The sequence below is a fragment of the Anopheles darlingi genome, chromosome 2 (assembly GCF_943734745.1).
Source record: "Anopheles darlingi chromosome 2, idAnoDarlMG_H_01, whole genome shotgun sequence".
Classification (NCBI taxonomy): Eukaryota; Metazoa; Arthropoda; class Insecta; order Diptera; family Culicidae; genus Anopheles; species Anopheles darlingi.
Window position 1 is genome coordinate 71326142 of NC_064874.1, and position 14915 is coordinate 71341056.

General features: G+C 47.9%; 3 protein-coding genes across 10 annotated transcripts in view; 2 read left to right on the plus strand and 1 right to left on the minus strand.

The window, feature by feature from the left end:
• The window catches only part of LOC125950772 (dual 3',5'-cyclic-AMP and -GMP phosphodiesterase 11-like), a 55126-nt gene extending 52534 nt beyond the window's left edge, over positions 1-2592 (minus strand). For 4 of the 8 annotated variants that reach the window (XM_049679037.1, XM_049679036.1, XM_049679040.1 and 1 more), the window contains exon 1: positions 1794-2582. In XM_049679037.1, the coding sequence (XP_049534994.1) occupies positions 1794-1977 (184 nt within the window). In that variant the 5' untranslated portion in view covers positions 1978-2582. Of the gene's footprint in view, positions 1-1793 lie in introns of all 8 variants that reach the window. The other 4 variants (XM_049679044.1, XM_049679042.1, XM_049679043.1 and 1 more) reach the window with 3 other exon arrangements.
• On the plus strand, positions 1976-10356 carry LOC125959503 (uncharacterized). The gene is made up of 5 exons (XM_049692328.1): positions 1976-2001; positions 2134-2218; positions 2533-2559; positions 9254-9407; positions 9551-10356. The coding sequence occupies exons 1-5, from the start codon at positions 1976-1978 to the stop codon at positions 10354-10356; spliced, it is 1098 nt and encodes a 365-aa protein (XP_049548285.1).
• A 2089-nt stretch (positions 10357-12445) lies between these two features.
• LOC125950786 (synaptotagmin-5) overlaps positions 12446-14915 on the plus strand; it is a 6582-nt gene continuing 4112 nt past the window's right edge. The window contains exon 1 of the mRNA XM_049679079.1: positions 12446-13088. The gene's annotated coding sequence lies outside the window, so the exon portion shown is untranslated. The remainder of the gene's footprint in view (positions 13089-14915) is intronic.

Consider the following 14915-nt stretch of genomic DNA (forward strand, 5'->3'; position numbering starts at 1 on the left):
CGGAACATTCAAGGTTTGATTCCCGATTCCAGCAAACAAGGCAGGCGATGGTGGTAGGCCCTTATACGAGATGTGATGACGAGTACAGGGATGGCAATGTGGTTGCAGCAGCAGCAGGCACGCGCGCGCGCTTGTAAACATCTCTCAACATGCGCTTCTCTTGCACAAGCGGCAATGACTTTCAGGAATGATTATCAAAGCCTCAAATTTATATAGCCTCTCCTTTCCTCCTCATTATCAGAGCAATAAAAATACAAAGCTCAGAAGGCGATTGCAGCGCAGCGTGGGGAAAGATAAAAGACGACCGCGAAAGATGATATTCCACTGAAGGGGGCGTGTGCCCCTTTGCGTTGCCTTATAACAACAACCTTTACACACAAACTGCAACAGATATTAAAGCAGTCATCGCCGTCGTCATCGTCTGGCGCGGTTGGTTGTTTGTGGACGACTTGTGTCAAGTCAAGTCACATGTGGTTTTTCCTAAGCGAGAGGATTCTCACTTATATTACAACGCACACGGGGGGAGAGCCGCACGGCGTTCGTTCCGATCGGTGTTTCACACTTTCAACAATTCCTCCGGCTACCGCGTTCCCCTTTCCGGTCCCTGTTCCGGCTCTGGCGCGGCATCCGCAAACGCGCAAAAAACACAGTTTGCGTGGACAAATTTGCACTATCTTGTGGCTCGGCGTGTGCGCTCTCTGCACACACACAATGTGTCAGTGACGCATGGTTAATACCGTCACGGACCAACAGAAGGCACTACTGTGTTACTCACTACTCATCGGCGGCCATCCAAATTGTCAACGTCAACAGCAGTGTCCGCCGAGCGCGATCTAGGGAGAGCGCAGAGGAGGTGCTAGGTGTGTGTGTGTGTGTGTGTGTGCTTCAGCACGCCTTTATCCCCTACTTGACACTCTGCGAATATCGTCATTCGATCGCTATGCTGGGCCCGGTGCCTGGTGATGGCCGTTCCGGTTGATAACATCCCAAAAATTTCGTCACGTTCGAAACACACACACACTTCCATCGGCCAAAGATGGTCGACGGACGGAGGAGACCCAAAGCGACCAGCTGATTTCTAACGGATACCACGCGCGATAACGGGAAAGGGGTGTCGGGTGGATGGCCTTATTCGCGGTTGTTGTGGTCGTCACAAACAATGGTGCCACCATTAGCTCCCTTACCTTTGCACTCTTTGGTTTCTGAGGATGGTGGTGGTGCGATCGCAAAATGGCAACCGCGCCTTTCTCTGCTGCCGGCTACCGGGACCCCGGCCCGGTCGCCTCACAATCGGTCACAATATAAATGTTGTTCGCCAAAAAACCTTGTGCCACGCACCGGTGGCTCCTAGCGTTCGCATATCAGCTCGCACATTCGAAAGCTTCCGCTCGGTGTGTGCTGTGGTGTGGTTTGGAGCAGCAGCAGCTGTAAGCAAACAGTGTGCTTCAAAGGTTTTCTTGTGGATTGTTGTACGATCAGTAGTGCCTCTAGCGAAAGGTTTGGTTTGTGTTTTGCGACCAGTAGCCCCCCCAACCACACACACACACACACACACTCCAAGATGCCGCGATAGTACAAACAAGTGATGCAGCACTGTTTACATTCGCGTGCCACCTTGCCCCGAGACCAGCAACTCCTCTGCCCCCTTCCCCACCCCCTTCTTCCCGGATAGTCATGTGCTGCCCGGTCGTGATCGTCGCCTCAATGGATCATTGTCATTTGCGCAGCATCCAAGCGACTGAAGATGCGAAAGAACTTGAGAAAAATCATAAGAAATGTGAAAACAATCTCACCAAACTTCTCAGCCGAGCTGCTGGTCACTTGCAGAGATGATGGTGATGATGGTGATCGGTTAGTTGTGACTACGCGATCCGCATTTCTTTCTCTCCTACACTGACGACAACGTAGAGCGACACCACCAGGCCCGAAAGGCCAACTCACAAGATCACGATGCACAACACAATAGTATGCGCTCATGCAGGGTGCACCTCAAAACCGCGAGTAAGAAGAGGACTCGTGTCGGAGCGGATTGCCACTTTCTGCTTTCTGCTCACTGCATTCGTAGGGGGGGTGGCATTCGCTTGCGCCACTTCCGCCACCACGGGGATCACTCGCACATTACCTTTGACACAGTTTGCCGGACTGGGACGTATTCTCTGGTCCGTACGACGCGGACACGAAACCACCCAGCTCCCGACGTCCGGAAGCGAGTGCAAGCGTAAGAAACACGGTTCGGTATGCCGCAGACCTTTCCTTCGGTGCGATGTGCAATTGCACGTGCGCCGGATTTGGCTTTGATGCAAAGTAATCAAAATAATAACAAATTCCCTTCGTCGTCACGTCTTGCTGGCCGAGAGACCACGGTGCGCACGTTGCGCCCAACAAACACACACACACACGCGACGGACAGAGAAAGAGATCCGAGAACGACTGAAAGGGAGAGAGCACAAAACCGAGCGAAGACTGAGGAGATAACAATTACTTGTCGAGTGTATTCCGCCGCAATTCCCTCCGGTGCCGGTTGATTTCGAGATACTACTGTTGCTGCTGCTGCTGCTGATCGTACGGACACGTCCGTTCGAGCTGACTTCCGAACGGTTTGTGTGGTGTGGTGTTTCACTGTCGCGGCCGCCGGTGGACCGCGCGCACGGTCGAAGGAAGCTTTCGCGTTCGGTGTCGACGTTCGGCCGCCCGTGCGGCCGCGCCAGCATTCGGGTTCGCTAATGGATTTTCTCTGGTGACGAGCGGTGTACTCGTCGAATTGCGAGGCGCGCGTAATGTTGTGTTAAGCCCGGGTTGAATCCGAGAGGGGCTTGCCGGTCAATCGCGGATCAATCGGAGCGTATCGCTGGCAGTCGAGCGGCGCGCAAATCTTCAAAACATTTGAACGATGCTCCAGGGGAGTGGGCCAGATCAGTGGATGCACTGCAGGGGGGCAATAAGTGGCTCTACGTATTATGGAGAAGTGTACCTTGAAGTACACTTCACTGCATCCACGTATGCAGTGGATGGTGGCAAACATGCTACTTTTCTCGAGAAGATTATTCAAACTGTATTTCGGGAACAGCAACTACCACAACAACTACGTGACAACTTATTGCTTGTCCACCTGTTGGCTGCGGGATTTAGTATTATTCCTTTGTCCGCCTGAAATTGTGGTGCTGATGATATTATAAGTAGTAGTATTACTTGTTACAGTTATTGAAATTAAAAAATAATAATAAGTTTAAAAAGATAAAACGTGATGCTGCGACGATTCGCGATTTAATGATGACCTATTTTGTTTTAAATTCCCCCTGCAATGATTCACCATGCGCTCCCGTTTTGTTGAAAGCCATGAAAGCTTGCTGAACGATAAAAATGAGCTTTTTTGTATAGCAGTTTTTAAGCAACTTGAAACAAACTCTGTTCACTGCATCTATACTGTAGCGTATCGTTCAATCGGTTTTATTAATTCAATTTACTTTAGAACATTTTAAATAGACAAAATTTCAATTTTATTTCAAAATGTTCGAAACCAACAACTTAAATTAAAATGGGTGCGGCTACAGAAAGTAGACGGAGTGTACTGTTATACCAGAACGAGCTTTCCAAAGACTTGGCGGCTCCATTTCTGTACATGTGGGTATAGAATGCAAAGGAGTTTGTCCGTTAAAGTATGAAAGTTCCTAACATCATCTTAAAGCAGATGATAAACAGAATTATTCAATTATAGTTGTTGTGGCACCATTAGCTAGTAGCCAGTGAGCAAATTTACGGTGTCAAATTATTGCACAACGATGTGTATTATCATCCATCATTCGGATCCATCATACAGCGACATGTCGCACATTAGCACGGTGTTGTTAAATTAAATCAACACCCCGAACTCTCTCGCAGAGCTGCGTGTAAGTGTTGAAGTTTAGCCCGCGAAACTCTATTCTCCACGAAAATACAGATTCTAGACATTTATTTTACAACATATTCTAGACATTTATTAAAATGAAATGAGAATATTGATTAACGTTGATTCTACAGCTTTAGGAAGGAGAAGGGTTCGTTAATATGTGATTAATGAATAGAAATGACTGATTTATTTGGCCTTAAATACAGTGAATGCGATGCGTAACATTTTTCCTTATCTTATGTGACTATCAAATAGGATCAAAGGGGAGTTCTTGGTTGGTATGTTCTCTTCTGACGTTTCCCGTAAAGCCGGTGACCTAAGGGGTGGTGGGTTCTTTGATTTAATGGAAAAATGATAGTTTTCGACCTGAAGACTTAATCAAGGCTTTATCATCTATCAGTATTCTCTGGCATTTTGAAACCGAAGAGTGATTCATGAATATCGCAAACAATTTGAACTGTTTTGTTTTGAAAAAATAGGAGGGAAATAATTTGATGAAAAATGGTCCAACATTAAATTGATGTTGATCATGAATATTCAACGAACGACCATGTTTGATCAAGTCAATGTTTTTTACGGTAACGGTGCATGCGTTTTTATTGCTATAATACTTCGGAAGAGCATCTCCGTCATCCCGTGATCACCCAGTCGCTCAATGCCGGTTGCCATTCTAATTCTTCTCCGTAGGTTGCATTCCACGCGGAGAGCACCAAACATCACCAATGCAGCAGCAACCAAACAGCAAAACCGTGTATTGTATCCCCTGAGGCTCATAAAGAGCAGCAGCATCAAATATGTAATATGTGCCACAACGTTTACACTACAAACGGTGAACCCATTTTTGAAGCAACGTTTCGTTTTCTTCTTCCCGAAACCGAGCACGTGAATGTGATGTTGTGCTTGTGTGTGCTGGCTTGGCATGCCGGAACGATTATGAGTTCCCGTCCATCCGCGTGGAGCAACAAAGAGTGCTTCGGGGAGCGCGTGGAGCACCCATCGACACGAACGCAACGCAAAGAAAAGCATTTTCCGCAAACCGTCGTCCACCGACCGATAATCTTTCGCTATCAGTAGCGTCCCGATCTTGGGACTGTGTGATGGCCATAGCCAAATCATTGGCACCGTCAACCGTGCATCCTTACCGCGTGTGCGTGAAAAGGTGTGAGTGCGTGAAAAATATCGATTTTCGCCTGACCTACCACCGTTCGCCGTTCCGTGGCCTTTGTGGTTGGCTGGCTGGCTGGCTGACTGGCTAACCCGTGCAACGGTGGCCACCGCATTGGATTGGCGGTAAGCGTTCGTGTTGGGCATGCTTATAAATGGCCCCGAAAATGTGGGCATCATTTCGGAATTCGGTAATAAATGAACTTGGCACCAAAGTGGCATCGTTGGAGACGGTGGAGGTGGTAGTGGTGGTGGTGGTGGTGGTGCGTGTGTGACGTCGTTTCGTCTGCAGAGCAGAGCAGCGGCATAAAAGAGTTGCCTTCATGTTCATGGGAAAATGCTTTGCAAGATGCTGGTGCTGGTCACATTATTATGCTCGCCAATGGTGTGCGAATGGGCTTCAGGGAAGTAACGGTGATATCATACGTAACGTGTGTGTGTGTGTGTCTGGGTGACAGGTGGGCCAAGCACCATCGTAAGGCAAAAAGGATGACTTCCGTTGTTCTTACACGCAACCAACCGACGTAGTAGTTGCTTCCGGGATGGCCACTTGTTGAAAGAAATACAAAGGACCATAGAGAGCCTGTTAGTCATTCATTGACACGCACCCGATGGCCCCGGGAGCAGTGTGCGGATGCCATAAGTCCAATTAGAGTAATGGAGGCAAAGCTAATGAAGTATTTATACCGTTTCGTAACGCGTAACGTCAAGAAGGACTTACGTGTGCAGTTTGAGATAACGAGACGAGATGATTAAAATACTCGATTGGATCGGGATTGGTTTCCGGAAATGAATGCTTTTTTGGTGCCATCCATCCCCCATCATCATACAACATCATCATGTTTGATTCAAAACCATCTGGAATGCAATTAAAAAAAGGAACTTCAACAATTAGCTTCACTGCTCGCAGTACAGCTCCACATGTGCGCTCCGATAACACTCTATTTGCATTTCATTTGCATTTGTTTGTGTTAAAAGCCTGGAGGTGGGAATCCTCTAGCCTATTTCTGGTTGCGCACAGTGTGCACAAACGAGATAAAAAGTTTTAGAAAAAAGTGGAAGCGAAATGGTCCGACACCGCAGACCTCGCCCAAACTCATTCAAAAGCCGATTCAACGTGATTCGTATTTTTGTCACGATGATGAACGACGGAACGGAATGGTTTTGGCCCCGTTTTGTGGTTTCCAGTGAATTACTCAACCCAGCAAAGTTCGATGATAAGATCGTGGAAAGTTGATAACGACATCATTGGACTATAATGTGGCCATCATTAATCAGACCACCTACAGTGTTCGCATTCACGACCGATGATTCCCGATAACGGCCTAAGAGCTAGAGAGGCTAAGATCTGCTCACTCACTCACTGGGTTTTCACTGAACAGGACGCGCAAAATATGGTTTTTGGAGAAGAAACGTTTCGCAAAATGTTTCGAGATCCGCAAGATGACTCGGGGATATCGAGTGTACCATGGTTCCCCTCCATGGTCTTTTTCTCCGACAATTTTCGACACCCGCTGGTGGATATTTTCCTGCGAACGGGCATTAAGATTCGCCGCGTGGCATCTCAGCAGTAAGCCGCTTGATCAGATTTCGGTCTCCATTCACAATATCCGGCATATCCTACATGTCGGAACGGTCGTGTGTCCGAGCATGGAGAGAACGTACATTTTCCCCTGGGGTATTTTTGTCACGGCCATATCGTCCTGGTACGCCGAGAGAAGGAAAACTTTTGTTGCAGTACATCGGACCGGATTACCGTCACATAGCGTGCGGAGTAGAGCGAGAAAATTTGGGAAACTTCCGTCCAAAGTAAGTTGGGAAGGTGTTTGTTTAGTTGTCCGTTAAGCGTGGACTTAATCGAGTAAGAACAGTGGATTGCTGGTACGGGGAGTACCGGTTGAGCCAATAACAGCCCAACTACACGTCAATGCTTCCGAAGCCATTCTTAATGGGACAACTTTGGTCGAAAGGTCATCGTTTTTAGATTGGCGGAAGCTTCTACACATAATTAGGTAGAGAACGGGACACTCATACATACCTGGCCAAGCAGGAACCATGATCAGGACCAGGTTCACGGTCAAATTAAATTATAAGATCGTTAGGACGAAACTGGCCACAGGTTAGGGTTTGGAGGCTGCGAGAGAGAGAGAGATATACCAGACCCCCCTAGACAAGGGAAAAATGGTTGACTTTGCGACGCGGACCACTGATATTGATATTGATTGTTGTCCCACGCGAACCCGTAACCGGATGCCATCCGCCAGCCAGAATTTAATTTATTTCCCGGTTCCATTCCCCCTCTTGCCCCATCGTCCTTCCATCGTCACGGCGCCTTGCTTTACGGTGGCTGCCGCGAAAGTGTTTGCCGATGATTTATAGGCGGCCCCGAACGAAAGTCACCTTTCGCTTCTTCGCGGGTTCTGCGAATTTACCTTCACCGGGAGCAAGGGGAGGGAAAAAGGGCCGTCCTTGAGGGGGTGTCGGCGGTGGTGGCGCGGCGTTTGCTGAAAGTTTCCATACTTGGCTGAAGAATCCCAAACACCGTACCGCGATGTGCCTGCCTACCAACGAGTCAGCGACGTTGAGGTACGCCGTCTTTTATTCGCTAAGATACTTAAATTGAGATGACTCGGTACGGTTCAATTGGGTGAAGCGTCTGGCTGGCAAGAGGGCGGTGGTGGTGGCAGTGGTGGTTGAGGGACTTTGCATTTAAATCAGAATCACCGACGAGCTGCGATAGCTTCTGTCATGTCCGGAAGATTAGGTCGTGTTCGCTGGTGATGATGCTGAGACAAACGCAAGCTCAGGAATTTGAAATGAAGGGCTTTTCGGTTCGTCGAATTCGATTGCGAAAAAGGATAAACAATCATCCCGAAGGATTACCGATTGTGGCCTCGTGCGGAACAGAATGTGTCGAGTTTTCGTATGCGATGCTGTAGTCGATCGTTCTTGAGTATGCGTGAGTAATGGTTGGAGCTTCCAAGTGGTGTATTTGAAATGCCATTAGCAGTATGTCAGTATATTATGTTCTGTTAGTATTATCTAACGTTTACGACATAAGAGCATCAAGCAAGATACTAGTACTACTAGAATATTCGAATAGGTAAAGGATTTTTATTTATAGATCATCTAACGAAAATATTTTACTAATTCGGAAAATGTCCTTCTGCAGCATATAAGACAAGATGTTTTCTATCTAAAAATTTGTGTGAAAATGAGTTACCATTCTCCTGAACCACAACGGATTGAGGAAATTACATTTCTGGAGTTACATATGCTGTTGTCAATCATAAGAATCTTTAAGGGGTCTTAAACATCAAACCTTTTGTGAATCTTTTTTGCATTCAGATTGCTTGGAGCTACTGACTACTGGTAAATCACGACTGGTTTTGATCACACGATTTCCCTGTTCACATGGAGAAAGTTTAGTAAAAAATATGATCCATTCAATGATGGTCGGAAAGTGTGTTATTAATCGCGCCATGGTTTCAAGTATAGTTTTCAACAACACTTTCCTAAAACATATCACCTTCAATTACAGTTGGACTTCCTCGCTTTAGCAGCATGAATCTTACAGTAAACCTGCCACAAACATAATCGAAACACATCCGTTTGCCCTACTTCCGTAAACATTGCTTTATATGGCACAACATGTTACTTCGGGGATTAGGTTTCTTATCATAGCCAAAGGCGAAATCCTCGAGGGTCTCAGCAAAAAAAAAAAAAAAGAAAAGGCTACAAATACTGCATCGCGCACAATCCGGGGGCAGGGCATGATCACAGCAAACAACACACAATCCCACGTTTTCGCACCTCCATTGCGTTGAAAACAAGAAAACTGGTTCCCCCATCACACTATGGACGCATGGGGTTTACGATTGTATTCTCCGTCTTCTGGATTGAAAATATTTCCATTTCGGAGCTTCCCTGTCTTTGTTTCAAACTTGAGATACATTGTGCGATACTAGTTGTCGAGATAAACCGACGCATCGTCAGTATCGTCTGCGAAATTCTTTTAGATTTCTGTCCCTTCTCGAGCGTGCAATGCGCTCACATTCCCGTGGATGGTACTGTGCAGCATGGAAGGTTAACTACTAATATATCTGCTGGAAGAAAGTGCATTCTGCGCCAGTTCGAGCTGCAACGGTGTACGTGCAGCATACTGAAAGACGACGTGAAAGAAGAAAGGAAGAAAGGTACGACATGCTGCTGCTGCTCGTCCGATCCGGCGGCCATCGAGTTGTTATAGTGGCGTTGCTGTGTTTGCTGAACGTTGGATGCACACAAACCGGAAAGACCCGACAGCCGAAGCAGCAGCAGACTACCGGGAACCAGGACACTGAATGTCCTGCTTGTGGTTAGTGGCAAATGGGCGACGGTAATGTAGACTCACACACACACACACACACTGGGACACCTCAGCCCCTTCTTGGCGTGGCCAATTGCCTTGGTTTGCGTTGCGTACCCGGTATAAAGTGTTCGATTCTCTCTCCGCTTCAGCTTGCGGTCTCGGTGGTACTGTGGTGGCCGATGCGCTGGATGCAACCGATTCGTACTCGAACACGTTGCGCGTGATCGGTGGCAATGCAACCGACACTCAGCCCTACCCGTGGATGGCGGCCCTCTACGATAATGGTAGCTTCTTCTGCGGTGGCACCTTGATTAACGATCGCTACATCCTGACGGCAGCACACTGTGTGGCACGGTTGAAACCGTCTACCTTGCAGGTATACCTGAACCGACCGAACATCGCCGAACTGAACAGCGACGCCATACAGCGGCGAGTGGCCCGGATCATCATGAACCGCTACCAGGCGCTGCGCAACAACAACGACGTGGCACTCCTATTGCTCCAGCGTCCCGTTCGACCATCGGCCGGCGGCATCGGTGTGCCCATCTGTTTACCGACCTCCGGTACGGACGATTATGCGGGGCGCATGGCGACGGTGACGGGCTGGGGTAAGACCGCCGACGGTGTACTCTCCGAGCGGCTCCAGCAGCTGCCCGTACCCATCCTCACGAACCAACAGTGCCGGAGAACGGGCTACTATCGATTTCAGATCACCAACAAAATGCTCTGTGCCGGTTACCTGGAGGGGGGCCGCGATTCTTGTACGGGGGATAGCGGTGGGCCACTCCAGCTTGCGGCCGAACCATCCTCACCGGACAGCAGGCAACAGATTGTTGGCGTCGTTTCGTGGGGTAACGAGTGTGCGCAGCGCAACTATCCCGGTGTGTATGCCCGTGTGACCCGCTTTGCCAGCTGGATCAAGAGCAACAGCCGTGGTGCCTGCTGGTGCAGCTGAGACCGGCCAAAGGGGAGGGGCAAAGCGGAAAACGGAAACGGAAGAACGGGGGTTGAAGGGTGAGGTGGTTTGAATAAAAACTTTCTGCACCAGGCAGTGGCAGCGGAGAGCCATCGTGTTCCCCTGTCCTGTTACGGATCATCATCATTCTTTTATTGTTTGCTCATCTGCTTCCGTTCAGATCAGAGGGAGTAAAGGTTGTGAACTGCTCGCGGGCCTAAAGGCCTTTCCACCGCGGGAAAGGGCTTTCGGAATTAGCGTCGGAATCGAACGCCGTAGGAATCGAACCCAAGACCACCGCAAGACCACCGCAGACCCTGTTACAATGGCGTGCTTTGTTGGCAGAAGAAAGTTCAACAAGCACTTCGGTTTATCGGTTAAATGGCCGCCGGTTGTGTTGTGCGAAGCGTCGCGGCATCACCGCGATGCGAATGGGTTATGGGTGTGTGTTGGTTCCGTGGTTCCGTGGACGTAGCCGGCAGGGAAATTTGATCGAAATGTGACAGTTGGCCGCGGGGGTAGAGGATAGCTTCGAGCAAAAGGGCGTTCGAGTAGTCAGTCGGTAGCAGCAGCCCCATTTGTCAATCATCCTGACGCTTAAACGGATCATCTTGCCGGCGCAAGCGGTGAAGGGATGTCGGTTAACACCCATGGGGGTCGTGGCATGGGGATTGTGAGATTGACAGTTTTGTTCGTTTCAACGTTCAAATGACGTGTCAGAGTGTCCTGAAGCAATTCGTCCCACCCTTGAGCTTCTTCGAACGCGGCCAGCGGCAGTGATCAGACCCTCTCTCAAGCGAACAAGTGTTTTTTTTTGCGTTGGATAGATTGCGCAAGACGAGCTATTGCTTCAGGGATGTCGTGCTAATAGGTGATAAACAGTCGACGAATTCGAAGAGACCCTCACTAAATCTAGTGACCCTAGATTTGGAAAAATACAAATGGCACAAGAGATACACCTTCTCGGGTACTAGCGGCCAGCCGGTCTGAGGAATCTGATCCACTCAAGAAATCCACCGAAAAGGACGAATCTGGGACGATATATAGGGATGGGGATCTTTATAGTATCAGTTACTCAGTAGTAATGACGAAATCCTCTTATCCGCGGTCACAGAGGAGGATTTGCAAAAGGTTATTTGTCCCAGTGTAGGATGGGCTATAGTGGAGATGACAACATAACGAGGAGCTATAGGCGATGTATAACGAACTCAATGTTGAACAACGCACAACGGCGGTTTAGGTCTTCCGAAAGGACAGAAGTGTATGTTAAGTCCGGATCGAGACCGACATTGATTCCGAATCAATTTAACTAACGAAGGCGAAAGGCGTACATCGACGCTGGAAAGGAGAGTCCAGATGGAAACCATTCTCCTCGAAGGAAAAAGCCCGTCCATCCCGTCCCCAGTAAGGCCGTAAAATCAGGAGGAAATAATTACAAATTGTTTCCACACAAAACGGCTGCCGTGCTTCGTTGGACTCACGATCGGTGTACCCGTGGCTGCCCAAGGGCTCAAACTCAGACTAAAGCCATCGCTACTTTGTGTCGCTTCGTGCGAACACTGTGTGTGTGTGTGTAAACAATGGTAGGCTTAATTTCCCAACTGGGTTGTCCGCAATGGGAAAATGTGACGTTACCTAGCACCGAAGGTAGGGGACTCTTTAATCTTCAGTTTTTCGGAATTTTGCGTCGAACGTCCCGTCGCAGCGAAAGTCATGCCCGTACCGGTCTGAGTGGTCCTGCTGGTAGACCTCTGGCACAGGATGTCGAAAGGCCTCGTCGTTGGAGCCCTCTGCGCCATCCAATGGCAGCAATGGGCGCAGAAAAGGGTCCTGTGAGCTTTGTTTTTGTTTGGCTTGCCACTTGTGGTGATGGCATTAATGCCATGGGTGCCATGGGTTGCCCCGAGCACGCGCGCGCATGCCCACGCAATTCCATTGTTGAGTGACGGTATCGTGACTGCAAGGATGGGATTGGATGTTCCCGAATCCGAACGCTCAGTCCGGTTTCAACCGTGGCAACAAGTGCCAGCGCCGATCGTCAACCTTCTGGTACAGTGCATGGAGAGAACCGTTTAACGTTACAGGTGGCTTGTGTTTGAGTTGTTGCTGTATCGAGTACGGTTTTTTGTGCTTATAATTTTCAAAAACATTTCCTCAAAACCACAGTATTTGAAGTGTTCGAAGCGACGTGTTAACGTGTGTTAAAGTGCTGCGAAAGTAATTTTCATCCCGGGATAATTATGCCACCGTACAACATACGCATCGACGTCCTTCGGTGATGGTCATAAGCCATCAGTTACTCTTGCAGTAGTGCCTGCAAACGGTGCATCGATCCAGCATACTAAAGGCAAGTCAAGCCATCCTGGCCACCACACCACAGCGCAAAGTGAGGCAGTAAAACGGTCTTCATATGGGCTTCACGCGTTCAAAGTGTTGGAACACTTGCGACTTGCGGAGTGGCCGGCAGCAATAGAAACCCATATTTATTACCCCAGACTAGCACTCAAGCGCTCGCTCAGCCGTAGTATCGCAAATTGTGGTAATTGGTTTCGGCGAAACATGCAGCATGCCTTACCACGATACAATATGGTCCCTGTGCCGGGGTTTGATACGCATCTCGCGAGATCTATAGTGCTCTAACGATCGATTGGTCACGCTCACGGTCGGGCTGGTGGAAGGTGCACTATGTATTTGATCGAGTGAAAACCGACGAAATTGAAAAGAAAAGTCAGGTAAGTGGCGGTGAACAGCAAATAACTTTATTTTTCTTTTTAAGAACTGTAAACAGGATCAGTCAAGCTAAAGCGGCTGATTTGATTTTGTCGAGGGTTTACAAGTTTTCCGAAATTTTCTTTGATTTCCAAGACTTGTAGTGTTCACATAAAACAGAGCACGAGGTTTATAAAAGTACTTTAACCATTCAACGACCCCTTCCCCCGTGCATGTTCGAGTAAGGCTACCACGAACGAAAGGCGGAGTTTGGTCGTGGGTTATGGGAAAAGTAACCGAGCAATTGGTACCCGATATCCAGCAGGAAATGGGAGATACCGACCGTAGGATGCAATCTGCAACAACTCTGCAATGCTGGCGCTAACTGCTACAATGTCCCTTTTCGCAGCAATGTCTCGCTAATGGTCTCGCTGGATGGTTTGCCTTGCAGGAGAAAGAAGAATACAAATGATAAGATATGCAGGCACTTGAAGGCATCTTTGTCGTCTTTGGTTTCTCATATCCTCACACACAGTGTAACCGGCTGGCCGCTTGCCATACTGCGATGAGCAGCTAGCAATGTTGTGCGGTTGTAAGAGGAACTCTGTTGTCACAAGCCGCCAGATTCAAGTTGATTCAAGTGACCTTCGCCGTGTGCTGCTGTAGCACGTAGACAGGGACTGCTGCTTCCTCCACGGCAACATCACGGCTACCGCGGGGGCTGGTGTCTGGTGAGAAGGGTTCTTCTCTTAGCCTCAGACCATGCTGCTGCTGCTACGCTGCTTCCACAAATCCGAAGGAAAATCCAATTGGTTGGATAGTGCCAAGAAAATGGCAGAGTTCGTAGCACACTCCCCCTGACAGATCCTTAGTGGGATGTGTGATGCGGTCGGTCGCACGGCACCGACAGCGGACAGATTCATAATATAAAAGTATAATGGAACAATTTCTTATTTGGCTCCCAAATGCGAAGAGGAAAAATAATAAGGGACCAGTCACCAGGGATGTAGCTGACCACCTTTTCGGAAGAGAAAGAGTCGGATAAGCCGAAAGGGTCTGAACGCCATTATTCAATGCCCAAAATACGGTATCCCATAACTTACGGTCTTACCAAAGGATACAACCAGAACCTGTGTTTCTCTGTTGTTCTTCATCGAGAAAGTAAGGAGCCACTCATCAATAGTTCTATTATCCAAAAGCAGTTACGATACTTTGGAAGCATCGATTATGAGCAAGATAGTGTTTAATGCCAACACTTTCTTGCAGCAGAACATTCCATTACATATTCATTTTCTGTCAATTCCACTATAATGTTCAGGGGAATAAATTACGCTCGTATGCATTATACGTATGCGTCTATGCACATGATATGGTGTAGCCAGGGACGGGCGAGCGCAAATGATAGTCAGACACGAATAGTCATTTGTAGGAGGATGTTCTTCAAAGTGAATCAGCATTTCTAAAATTGAATTTTGCCATTCTGCTGATGGTTGTGGCACGGTGGGAACCACATCTTATACTCCTCCTGATTGGCTTAATGGTTATTGCGAAATTGCACCGTTGTCTAGAATGGTGATGTTGAAGTTTGGAGGATGATGATAATTTTTTTTGTAAAGACGATATCGTTTCTATCTGTATTTGCTGAAAATTTCACTATGGAGCTTAATGTGGAGTCTTTTCCGGCAGGCAGTGCAAGTAAACTTCAATGAACATTATTATTTACATAATTCCATGAAATTTATGTAAAACATCAAACATAGCTTCACTACACTTCAGTTTATCTTTAATTTAAGGAATTTATTTTATAAAAATATGCGAGTTAAGTAAAATAGCTAGACGTAATTTTAATG